This window comes from Epinephelus lanceolatus, chromosome 5, assembly GCF_041903045.1.
Source record: "Epinephelus lanceolatus isolate andai-2023 chromosome 5, ASM4190304v1, whole genome shotgun sequence".
NCBI lineage: Eukaryota > Metazoa > Chordata > Actinopteri > Perciformes > Serranidae > Epinephelus > Epinephelus lanceolatus.
Genome location: NC_135738.1, coordinates 25,636,817 through 25,649,725, shown reverse-complemented (window position 1 = coordinate 25,649,725; position 12,909 = coordinate 25,636,817). Strand labels below are relative to the sequence as shown.

At 40.3% G+C, this 12,909-nt stretch overlaps 1 protein-coding gene across 1 annotated transcript; it reads right to left on the bottom strand.

Annotated features, from left to right (window-relative positions):
• Positions 1-2,512: 2,512 nt before the first annotated feature.
• Positions 2,513-12,881, bottom strand: terb1 (telomere repeat binding bouquet formation protein 1). Its single transcript, XM_033635798.2, has 21 exons — positions 12,352-12,881; positions 12,100-12,210; positions 11,741-11,872; positions 11,004-11,135; positions 10,762-10,822; positions 10,511-10,629; positions 10,231-10,359; positions 9,950-10,102; positions 9,721-9,852; positions 9,418-9,543; positions 8,664-8,806; positions 8,238-8,578; positions 8,072-8,142; positions 7,900-7,959; positions 7,215-7,451; positions 5,876-5,950; positions 5,725-5,775; positions 5,583-5,624; positions 4,470-4,546; positions 3,238-3,393; positions 2,513-2,795 (listed from the first exon to the last, which is right to left on the bottom strand). The coding sequence occupies exons 1-21, from the start codon at positions 12,386-12,388 to the stop codon at positions 2,763-2,765; spliced, it is 2,418 nt and encodes an 805-aa protein (XP_033491689.1). The 5' UTR covers positions 12,389-12,881; the 3' UTR covers positions 2,513-2,762.
• Positions 12,882-12,909: the final 28 nt, after the last annotated feature.

Genomic DNA, 12,909 nt, shown 5'->3' with positions numbered 1-12,909 from the left:
AACCATAGGTGTAAATATTGAAGAGGACGGAGGGAACACAGCCCCCTCAGTATTTAGAACGTGCCTGTCCCCTCCAGTGAAACATGAAAGCAGCAGAGGACTTTTATTTTGACAAAAATTAAGATATTTACACCATAAATTGATGCAGAAAAGGCACAAATTGGTGCAAAGGCCTCACCAGAACGCAGGAAATTCAGGCGCTAAATTTTCTGGTATCAGACCCCCTAACTCCCCCAGTTCCATGCGTCCCTCCAAATGTTGAAATGAAACCTACACCCGTGTGAGGCCTGAAAAGCTGCAGAAGCTGTAAGCTCGTCCCATCACTCTGAACGCACAATACGATTTGGCCGGCCTCAACAGTGCGAGTATGGTTTTGTTAAACGCACATATTGGAACAATTGGAGCCTTCTCCGACACAGAGCATGTTCTATAACACACCAACACATGTATGGGACACAGTGTACATATGGAAATCAGATTCCAGCCAACACAACACAGATCGCACACGAGAGACAGTGCCTCCTCACAGTCTCGTGGGAGAGAGGACGAGAGGGAAGGGAGGGAGGGAGACGAAGCCACATTCTTTCCAGAGGAAGGAGGTTTTCGGGGGGCTTGGGTCAAAAGTCTCGAGTGTGACTGTGTTCCAGTCCATGAGAAATCTGCTCCTCACATGCCTCTCCCACCACACTCCCTCTGCCCTCACTGCGTTGCTATCCAACATCTTGACCGAGTAGTCAGTGGATTGGTATGAGAGGCCACTTCATCCTGCCTACATGTGAAACTTAGAAAAATAACTGTTGACCTTGCCAATGTGACAGCATTATTACCCAAGGACGGAGGGAAGGACTGCAAGATGTGCAACGTGGAGCTGCTCCATTTGAATTTGAACATACACTAATTAATCTATAATCATCATGCATCACTTAATGCATTCTAAAGTTTCATAATCATAAGTCCCACTCCTAACAAACATTTGTCTAGTCTAGCCACACCTAGCGTTAATCTACGCCTCGAGGCATGGCAGCAGGGTAAGTCCCATGATTTTGGCAACACACTGATGAGTCCCCATGGAGAGGGAGAGGCACTCTTTAGACAGTGATCTCAGTCAAGCTGGCCTTTAGTGGAGGATACAGTTAGCACACGGAGCTGCGTCTTGATGCTCACTGAGAATAGATAAACAGCCCGATTTGCACTATTTGTGATTCCTGTCATACCAGAGGCTTTCAGCTCAATAAACAAAAGTGCTGGACTTGAGTCTCCCCCTCTTGATGTTGATTTCCTGCCCTGCTATGGTCTCCAAAGGCCAGAGCACAAAAACAAGGAAAATATTACACTGTATGTCAGCGAAGGAACGCACACACTGTGTTTGTTTTTTAAAGGTTAGAGCAGAAACTTATTTGCATTATTTTTTTGTTTTCCTAAAGTATCTTCTTGTTAGAAATAAGCAATGTGTGTATAACCAAAGTAATGGTGCACTATAGAGCTGAATTTACAGTAACAGCTCGAACGTAACATCACATCCAATTAGATGTACCATTTCCATTTCTGCTGGACATTTTGACTATTTAAAAAACTTTATTTGCTTCTTTGATAAATTAAAGGGGCACTGCGCCCATTTAAAAATTCCATACATGTTACTTCCATGGTCTAAGACAGTTCAAACATATTAGCACACATGAACAACTCCCTGTCAAACAAAAAAAACTAGAGTGCTAACACTCAAACTTGTGACGTAATCAAGAATAAAATCTGGAGCTGCTCCACTGACAATAAATTGGGAAAGATGTTGATGACTTTGAGAGCTGCTAGAGGAATTTTCTGAGTATATGGAGTCATTTTCTGTTTCACAACTGAGAACACCACAGCAGAATAAAGCTCATTTTAGTGTAAAAAAGAAAACAAACATTGTGGGTGGGTCTATGGAGCAACTCCAGACTTGATGCCCTTTGAGATCCCGAGTTTGAGACTTACTTCTCTGCTTTCTGGCTTTGAGAGAGAGAAGCTGAAGTTCACAAATATTGATCAAACTCTCTCAGGCCATGGACATAACATACTGGAATATTTAATTTGGGTGGTGTTCCGCTTTAAAGTACAATCCAAACTAGTACACAGCAAATCCGACCTGCCCTAAACAACAGGTATGACACAGAACTATTACAAAATGTTTACCGAGGTGTTGAGGGCTGGGCCTTTTTACTGCCACAACTCATCCACACACTGTACTGTTGCAATCAAACCTAGCAGACCTACATGTGGCAACAGCGTGGTGAGGATTCATCAATAGGTGGTACAACAACAAAACACGATTTTGAAATGGGCACACTTCAAAGGTCACTTAAAATCTGGCACAACTGATCCTCACAAACAGTCCCACTGGTTTCTATTTAAGACTTTGTACTGTGAACATAAAGTAAATAGCATCTGCAGCTATATTTCTAATTTAAAAAAGTTTCTGAAAGTCTGTTTCAGATACGAGAGCAACTTTGACAGAGACGACACTGACTGAGAAATGTAACAATCTCAAACTAATTTAATTTTTAAAAATATAACGAAAAGAAACAATTAACAATATCTATCAAAGCACTTAAAACTGAAAAAAACTATTTTTAAAACAGTGTAAACTATTAACCAAGAACTAACAATCGTTATAAATACTGAGAGTACAATATGAGTATATGAAGTAAATATTCCTTTTTTTTTTTTTCAATCAATACAGTGTGAAGAGAGTCGAGGCTGTTATTTACAGGATCTCAGGACCAGGATTATTCACAGCCAGAATCCTGGGCTTTAACTTTCTGCAGGCAAAGAAACAATCGGGCAGTCAGTCTAAATGCAATGTGACATTTATGATGGAAAATATCAAATGTCTTACGTAAAGGTCCAGTGTGTAGGATTTAGGGGCATCTATTGCCAGACATAGTATATAATATTCTATGTTTAATATTCTATGACAATGTTTTCATTAGTTTATAGTCACCTGAAACTGATAATTGTTGTGTTTTTGTTACCTTAGAATGAGCCGTTTATATCTATATCCTCTTCCACACACTCCACCATGTTGTTCTACAAAAACCTAGAACAGGCAAATCAAACACTGGCTCTAGATTGGGCCATTTGCTGACCACCGTAGTTTTCCTTCACGCTTGGCAAACTGGATAAGTTTTAGTTCTGCAACCTCTCAGCTAGATGACACTAAATCCTACACACTGGACCTTTACGGAAATGTTCTACTGTTACCATTAGCCTCCTGTATTTCTTTGCTAGGTCAACATTGGTGCGTCCAGGCTGGAAGGGGTACGACCACAAGATAGAGTTCCAGGAGAGGCCGTAAGTGTTCACTCCGCTCAGAAGGTAATTTACCTCCTCACGGCTGAAGTCATTCCTCTTCCTTTTCTATGAAGAATAACAGAGAGGCAGAAGAGATTACACAGCTGGACAGAAGACTGTGGATCACAGGACAAATAACGTGCATGGATGCACATTTGACATCATTCAGCATATTGCATTTGCCTTCTCCACCGACACATGGGCTAGTTATTAAAGCTCTACTTATCAGAATAATAAAATATAAAATAGATGCTAGTTTTCAGTTATTTTTCCCTGTTTAAAACCATCTGTTAAACACGCCTATGTGACTGATGTTAATAAGAGCATTCTGGTGGTTTTGCTCACTTCAGCTCATTATCAACACATTGCATAAATTACTCCCAGACATTCTGCACAGCATATCGTACAGTTTTAAATTGATTTCAAGCCCTTAATTGATTTCAACTCATTTCAGTACCCTAATGAACGTGTTGAGACTTGTTTGATGTTGTGTCATTTCTATTTGTGGCAGAGTTACATTATAATTGCATGGCGCTGCAGTCACAAGGATTGTTTTACAAGTCCTCCTGATGGTGTGTTCAAGGAGGCACGGACATCTGTGTTTCAAGACTCTGCTGCTGACTATCAACTTGTTATGATGATGATGATGAAATTCATACTATGCTTTACAGCCAGTTGCTCACAGTGTATCTCAATTAAAGTTGATTTGAAATTAGAGTTTGAATTAGAGTTGATTTTGAATTAGTTGATTTAATTTCACTGAAATGACACACATTGCCTACAATTGATTTTCTTGTTTCATCACATACAGGCATACATTCAAACATCTTTTCTGATTTGTACGGTGGATTTGGTCTCACTTTAAATCAATTTTGCATCTCAGTATCACTGTTTGCGGTGTGCAGGCGATGATATATGGGAGCATCTGAGCATAATGATTCACAGGAATTGGGCAAGCTGAAACTGGGAATGGGAAATGACTCTCAAATCCCATCCCTGTTTTTCACTGTACATTCCTCCTTTTATTCCTCAAATATTTTTCCACTTAAACGCACCACAGCACGCAATCATAGCATCAAAAAACAGTTGGAAAACCTGACAGACCATATAATAAATATCAATATATTCTTTTAAACTCTTACAGTGGAACAATGATCCGCGCCAGCCCTTGGCTCGTCGTCAAGAACGCGATTTCCACTATTATTCCCTCCTCTTCTTTCTGTATTTGAAACATAAAACAGTTTGTGTGTGAGAAAGACTCAGAGGTTTCCAGGTTGTTGCTGTCTTTTGAGTAACTCATTCTGTTACTTAACAACACATCAGCTGGCCCAAGACTTAATATAAGAACAGACAACTTCTCTCTTCTTGCCCTACTCCTCCTTAGAGCAGTGTTACATTATCAGTTATGTTATGTATACAGCTGCCATACTAACAATAGTCCAGGAGAAGAATGACTGACGTAGAAGGAAAGACAACATTAAGGGAAATAAAAATATAATTGGAAAGAGATGGGCGTATAAAAACAGCTCAATAGAACAGACAGAGTATGAAAAGGTGGACTGCGCAGTGGAGGAAAAACCAGTTGTAAGTGTGCACTCACACTGAGTTAGCATTGGAAAATGCATTTGGCTGAGAGGTATAAAGATGCAGTAAATCTCAGCATGACAGCAGGGAAAGACTGCACTCCACAACAGTTCCTCTGCGCCCATGTTGCAACACTACAGCAACTTCTCGGCTACAGAATGTCTGAGTAAAAGCATGAGAATTTGCAAAACTGGAAAGCTGGAGGAGGAAAAACTCAACTGCTGGCAAATACAGCCACAGAACATATGAATATATACTTCTGATATACAATACATTGGATGTAACGCAAGTACAGAACAAGCATCATATTGTGGAACAGACTAAAATGCCTCTCCTTTCAACGCCATGTCACTGGCTTAATACAAAAGCATCAGAACACACCCTTTTCAAACTCTCTCTCTCTGTCTCCCTCTCTCAAACACACACGCACACACACATACAGTGCTATACAGAGTGTGAAACAGCTTAATACAGCTGTGCTGCTCTGAACCAGCTCTGGCCTGCACTGTGAGAACACTGGCTGCAGTTCAACATTCCTTCTGCTCTTTGGTTCGTGTGCTGCCAAGAACACACTGCAGAGGATAGCTCCCACCACAGGCGCTCAATCATAACATTCACACACACTTAAAGTAATCTACTGTAAATACGTATATCTGATATCACATAGATACCTTCAGGAAGACGAGACCTTTTCAGCGGAATCAAGCCTGAACCTGAGAGGAGGAGTGGTTAGATCAATGCTTTTAAATATGACAAATATACTGTAAAAGACAACAACAAATGATATGTTGCTGTGTGATGTCACGTTCATACCGGTCAGTGTCTCATTTTTAGCTCCTCTGCGCATTGGGGTCAAAGTGATGCCTGTGGTGGAAGAAGACACCCAAAATACATACATAACATACATATTGTACATGTGTGTTAGTTCAGTGGTTAGATAATCCACTTCCTGCATAACTCTTACCATTGTGCTTCTTCCAGTGGTGTTCTGGCAGGCAGCCTCTCCCTGCTCCTTTACGTATGGGAGTTAGGCTGACCTCTTTTATAGTGAAATAGAAATCAGACATTTATAGTAGTAGTTGAAGACAATTGTGTGTATTTCATGCTGAGGATATTAAAGCAGTTATTAAATAATTGACGGGGAAAATAAAAATGAACTGTGCCATAAAAACAGTTTGGAACAACAGCGACATGCATGAGGCATATTTACTGTCTGAAAGGTTCTCTCATATTTAATCAACTCCAGACATGATCTCATGTATTCACTGTAAAAGTTTTTACATGAATCTTGAGGTTCAGAGGAGATGTTACTAGTCTCCACAGTTTACAGATGCAAACTTTAAATGCTGTCAAGCGATTAAAGAATGAGTTAGAGGTATACTACGCAGGATTGTTGGTTACTATTTGTAAACACACTTGCCAGCAAAAATGAAAGTAAAAGCCAACCCCAGATTCACCCCCATTTGGCATTTCGCCTCATAATATTCACGTTTTTTGGCACTGTGTCTATTGGATGCCTGCTGCTTTTGGTCTGGCAAATGGTTGCTACCTTTTTATAAAGTCTCGACATCACCTAAGCACTGGGGGTGCTACATGCCCATAAACGTCCCAAGTCCAGAAAAGAAGATGAAAATAAGAAAATACAGGCAGAGGGCAGAGTCTCTGCAGAAGAATACACTGCCACACACTTCTAGTGGGGCATAAGTGATGACTGAAAGGTTTACTTCATTATGAGTCTATACATTGGTTTTTGGGAAAATCCTGTGTAGTATATTTTTAAGCAAAATACCCATAACTCAGTGTGCAGTGTAAATTAGGGGCAAAGTCTGAAGGGTAACCCCACCCAGTTTTTAATATTCTTATATTTTCTTGCCAAGCGCAGTAATACTCAGCCCATGTCACAGCAGCACTTTAGACATATCATAGTGGGTCAGGTCACAAAATGTAGAACTTGAGCACTCATAAAATGTCAAAAAACTGCCAAGACAAAGCTCAGTGGAACATGCACTCCCATCTAATTATGAGGTTACAAGGTTCATTTATTTGTTATTTTACAACACAGGGTTGCACAATAAAATGCAACTTGAACCCCTTTCACACTACTCACACACAGAGCAGTTATTTTATAATTATTTTATCACTGCACCCACAGGAAATACTGTGGGATAAACATATATGAAACAGCACTGAGCTTCAACAAGTGCTTCACACTGAGTGAGTGAGTGAGACACTGCAAGACTGGAACCACACTTTTTTAATAAATCGTTGATAAATTTGCTAATTCAAATGTGGACACCTCTTACCTCTCCAGTTTTCCCTGCTTCTCTGTGGCTCTGCAGCTAAAACTCCCTCAGAGTCTGGATCTGTGTGCTCCACAGCGTCGTCTTGGTACTCTCTCCCGAACAGAAGGTTGCAGCGACGAGTCCTAAACCGCTCTGTGGCCTCCTGGAGAACCCTGTGCATGTCACAGTTGTGTTGGCAGGAGCCTTGGAGAGACTCAAAATTGCGACTGGTCACTTCCTCAAAAGGCAACACACAACCTATAGGACAGAAAGAACAGGGATGCGAGGAATTCACTTGTGAAAATTGGCTTTAAAATAACCAAACTGATCGATCCTGCAACATTTAGAAACAAAAATATAATAATAGTGATTATTTGTATGGCTTTATTACACAGTCCCAAGTGTCCAATCTAGGCCTGGACATGTAGAGGACAAAGAAACACAAAATGTACTTGAAATAATACATACACATAATAAAATATTACACCGACACAGAACTGAATATGTCTGTATCTACTTTGTTAAAACTTTAAAAATGTACTGCTCACCTCACCTTTATTCTTCACATTAAGGTAAGAAAAAGATTTTTAGACAGACAGCATTACAAAGGCTGACCCATACATTAAGCTCACTTGAACTCTCAGTAACCATTTGATAATACAAGATGGGAAGCATCTCACTGAGTGGCAGCATCATGTTCTCCTACCTGTGCACCGGATAGTACAGACTGAGTGCTCCTCCTTAATCATCTCACTGTCCTGCAAATCTTAACACAAAAACATACATTTTTTAAAAAGCATGTTAGAAAATGCACATTTACTGAAAAACAAAAAAAGCTAAGCTAAAGTATGTTACAGTCATGAAGCTATGACTCTTACCTTCTTCATCAGTACATTTCATTTCTGTTGGTACACTGTGTCTCACTGGTGCTAGAGGCATAAACAACTGACTGAACAAAAACAGATGAAAACGTCATTGTGAGAGCTATTATTTCATTAGAGGTTTTTCTCATTAAGAGGTAATCAACACTGAGACTCTACTGACTTGTCTTCTGTGTGAGGCTCTCTGGCTCCCTCTAGTGGTCGCAGATTGGGAGGCATTAGGAATCCAGTACCTTTGCACACTGAACAACACACACTCCCACCACTGGTTTTGAGTTTATTGTCACTCCTCTTCTTGATCACATTTCTGACTGTTTGAAGTTTATTGTTGTTGCCATCCCTTGTTTCTACATGCTTAACTGTGTTGTTCTGTCTGTATTCTGTGGGAATGGTTTTCATGCTCTCCTGCTGCAGAGGCAAAGGTGAGGCTGCAGGGAGAGATGGCATGCCCAGTCCTTCGGTCAGAGTTAATAGATCTGTGTCTTCCTGCTCATCCTCAGCCTCCTAAAAATTTACAAAAGTGCACATCATGAGTCACCACACTACATGCTGATTATACTGTGGCTGTGTGTATAAATCCATGTCTGACCTTTGCCTGTTTCCTCTCTAGCAGGTCAATCCTTCGCAGCAACTCTCTGGCTGAGCTCCTGAAGCCTTCCATGTTTATAAGGGGCTCCATACTGTCAGCCTCCCCCTGTCTCGCCATTAGACCAGGCACACCAAGGGACATGGCTTCATGGACAAAGACAAATAAGTAATTATGAGAACTACATATTCTGCATTCAACCCACATGTTGTTTAATCACTTATTCTATTTTATTCATTTGATTTAATTTAATTTTGATTTAATAACACTGCTGTAACACCCATATTCCACACAGACAGGCTTAGAAAAGAAATTAACCATGTTCTTTACTGCCTCAAGACCACACTGCTACACTGAGAAATTAACTTTTTTGTCCACCTGCCACTGTGGCTCATGGATTCCAAAACCTACCAGCCACTGAAAAGATTACCACTGTTTTTTTGGCTGGTGAGTGAAGCAAATCTAGCATGTATTTGCATATTTTACCAGCATTTGGCTGGTGGCTGGTGCTAATTTCCAACTCCGACACTGAGCCATTTGATGCTTTCCAATATCTGTTTCTATTTAATATGCAAAAGAAAGAAAACATTTAGGTTATATAATGTTTCAAAAGTAAAATTCACGCTTGCCATTATACATGTCAACACAGAAAGAAGTGATTTTTTGCCATGGCACAAATGAAGCACTTGCATTCCTTGTGTATCAGTGTTAAATAACAATATCACAGAGTGACTTTGAGCCTACAGTGATGACTTACTGGCCTTTTTGCAGGTCTGCAATATGAATGTAGCAGCCTTCCGAACCTCCTCACTTGTATCCTCTGTGAGGAGGGTTATGATGAGGGAAAGGCCTCCACACTGCACCAACTGGGACTGGTGCTCCTCTACAGACAGGAAGAAACACACAGTTGTAAAAAAAAGACACGAATAGCATAAATATCCAAGCTGTACTCTCAAGGGAAGGAAAACTGTTGAGGAATAGTGGCTGAAATTCTCTGAAATGTTCAAAATATAAAGTGGAAACACAATCCAACACCACCAGCACGACTGTGCAGTCTTACCAGAGGTCTCGGTGCAGTGGCCCAGGGTGAGTAAAACTGAGAGCCTGTCCTCTGGGTCTAGGTGTGGGCTCACCAGCAGGGAGAAGAGGTGAGAAACCACACCATACTGAGCCAGACCCGAAGCCAGAGAAGCTAGAAAGAATAGATTGTTAATGGAAAAGGACACATTTTATTTGTCTGAGTGAACTGTTAACATGTACGTATATGTGTGTGTGAGAGTGATACGCACAGTTCTCTGTGATGCAAGCGGACAAGGTCTTGGATATAGTGACAGAAAGCTGGCAAGACAAAAAGCTTGTGCCTGCTGCAGAAGCCAGACGAACCAGTGAAAGAGTGAGAGTATCCAGACCCCCTGAGGCGGAAAAACTCTCCTGAACACAGGCTGCAATAACAAAAAAAAGTGATGAGCATTTAATTATTTGGATTTTAGCATCCAGATGTTTGAATGTTTTACATAATAATAAAAAATTCAAAAAGTTTAGCACAAGCTATTCTGCCCCTTTCACTTACAGTTGTTGGCCACTGTCATTGCTATGAAGGAACATATGGGCTGAAAAATCTCAGTTCGTGGCATATCAATCTGCTGAAGCCAGACTTTAATTATGGGAAAGGCTGATACACAAATACGCTGACCATCCTCTGGAAGACAAGAGACGCAACTAAGAAAAACAGTTTTCGCTCTTAATCCAGATAGAGACTTGACTTGAAAGTAATTTCCTGAATGTCAAGAGCATCAATGTTTTACATATTAACTGTTGAGTACAGAGCACAAATACACAGATGACATTACCATTCTGAGGGTTGTTGACACATCCACAGAGAGCACTAGACACAGATGCCCAAAGTTGGTAGGTTTGAGTAGCATTAGCTGCTCTCAAAGAAGCCTCTGTGCAGAGAGGGGAAGTGGTCCTGCAAAAATGTATACAGTACTATTAAACTTATACCTGTGTGGTTATATGAGTGAGGTTATTTCATACAATTTTTGTCAAGCCTATGTAAACTTGGCATGACAGATGACTGCTGTTTAGAACTGCAAATTACCTAAAGAGGTCCAGTAGAATATCCAGACAGCCAGTGGTTTGGCTTAAAGTCTGTCCTGATTCTGCAATAGCAAATAGACACGTGAGAGCTACTACTGAACATTTTGTTCCACATATATAAAATGGCTTTCATAACTAAACAAATAACATGTCATGTGAAGTGGCAGAAAAAACATCACATCAATGAGACAACTGATCGTGCAGCTTTAACTCATGATGTCAGTAGAGGAGCCTTGATCTTACTGTTGTTCGCTACCAACACAGACAGTAAATAGACAGACACTCTCTTCTGTGTCACTGGGATGTCTTCTTTTATCATCATATCAGCAAGGTCTGCAAATGTCTCCTTTCTGCACAGAGAATTCTTGCAATACACTAAAGGAAGGAAAGATAAATAGTATATTATCAATATGTAAAACTGCCATTTACTCTAAAACAACTTACACTTGAAAATAACACATTACACCAATACAGTGACGTTATTTACATATGACGACTGTACATAGGTTTGCTGTATACCTAAATAAATTACACATATGCTATATATGTCATGACAAGGTGACAAAGTTATCCTATGTGTGTCATTAGCTGCGTTCAGTATTCCATAATCTACAGAAAAATGAAAAATAATAACATAAACAAAGTACAGTGTTTGCCATTTATCTATTATTTGTTTGTGCCCATCTTTCTCATTGATATTTACCACTTAATAACCTGTTTGGGGGCAATTTCCTGCCTGTAAACCTGAAAATTTTCAAACTTACAAGTTGAAAATAACCAACTTAATGCATCCATAGTTTTGGTCCCTGTAAGTCTGGACTGTCTCATTTGGGGACAACGTGCATATTCATTCTAGACTTAAACTGCTGCAAAGGACATGACTTCTTTTGGACTGCATCCTTCACAAGATAGGCCCCTGAATTGGGATTCAGCAGCTATCACACACACACACACACACACACACACACACACATGCTTACCATTGGCCTCGGCTAACGTGCCAAGCGTAAAGAGTGCAGTCTCCTTAACATCTGAGCGAACAATACTGGATTTGGAGAGGTTGTACACAAATGCCACTCCTCCCATTTCCCGCAGCAGGTCCACATTATCCTCTGAAATAATGGAAATTTAAAGTGAAACAGACAGTGGAAATCTATCATCAAATGTATCAGTGTGTTATGCTGAATATGTAAATGCATCACTGACTTCAATTATTAGAATGTAAGTTGTTAGTCAGCGAGACGTGACCAGTGTGATGGGGCTGTAGGAGATGGTGTGTGCAGGAGATGGTTAAAGGCGAGGACATAGTGTGTTTTTGTCATTGATGATTCACATTTACCTCTACTTTCACAAATTGAGTGAATGGTGAGAAGAGCTTGTTTCTGTAGATCAGGACATTTCATCTGAAACTTCAGACACTCAAGCAGCAAACTGAGATCTGTCCTTACATCTGAAAGCAGAATAATGAAATCAACAAGGCCACGTTATTAATAGACATTTTTAAATGTGTATTACATTACCCAGACGCATCTACAAACACATAACGTTGAACAAAATATTCACATCTGTAGTTGGCATCAGTGTCACTCACTATTTCGGCTGTTGCTGCAGACCCCTGTCTTATCCATTTTACTTTTGCAATGACTCAGTAGTTTAGAAGCCTTTTACAGTGGTTACATGCCACAAAGAGACAGTATGGCCAACTCAAAATTACAAGAATAGTATTACGTTATTTTACGGTAACAATGGGAAATGCTATGTTAGTACTCGCTAGCTAGCCGGCTTAGCTAACAAAAATTCAAACTACGGTTAGCTTCGGCAAAGCCAGCTGCTTCGTCAGAGTTCGGTTTTTCTTCAAAGTAATGTCCAGACATTTGCTTCAGGAGTATTAACGTTAAGTTATAACATCTCCAGTCCTCGCTGAACAAAGGTTAGGGTAGGCTAAGGTGAGAAAACAAGATGTTAAAGTTAGTCATGTTAGCTAAACTGCGTTTGTCTCTCAACCGGTGGCACATCACGTTTCCATGGTAACAAACGGGGTGTGGCCCATAGACTGATGGGTGTAGGTACAAAGTGATGGACTTGTAATATTAGGTGTGTGTCTGAGTATACACCATGATTTAGCTGAAATCCAGCAAACATATACCAT

Excerpts from the sequence above, each read along its gene's own strand:
- terb1 (XM_033635798.2), bottom strand. The coding sequence starts at position 12,388 with ATGGATAAGACAGGGGTCTGCAGCAACAGCCGAAATA. Across the intron at positions 8,807-9,417 it reads GCAGACCTGCAAAAAGGCCA|CCATGTCCCTTGGTGTGCCT; the intron begins GTAAGTCATCAC and ends TTGTCCATGAAG. Across the intron at positions 5,776-5,875 it reads CCACTGGAAGAAGCACAATG|GCATCACTTTGACCCCAATG; the intron begins GTAAGAGTTATG and ends CTTCCACCACAG.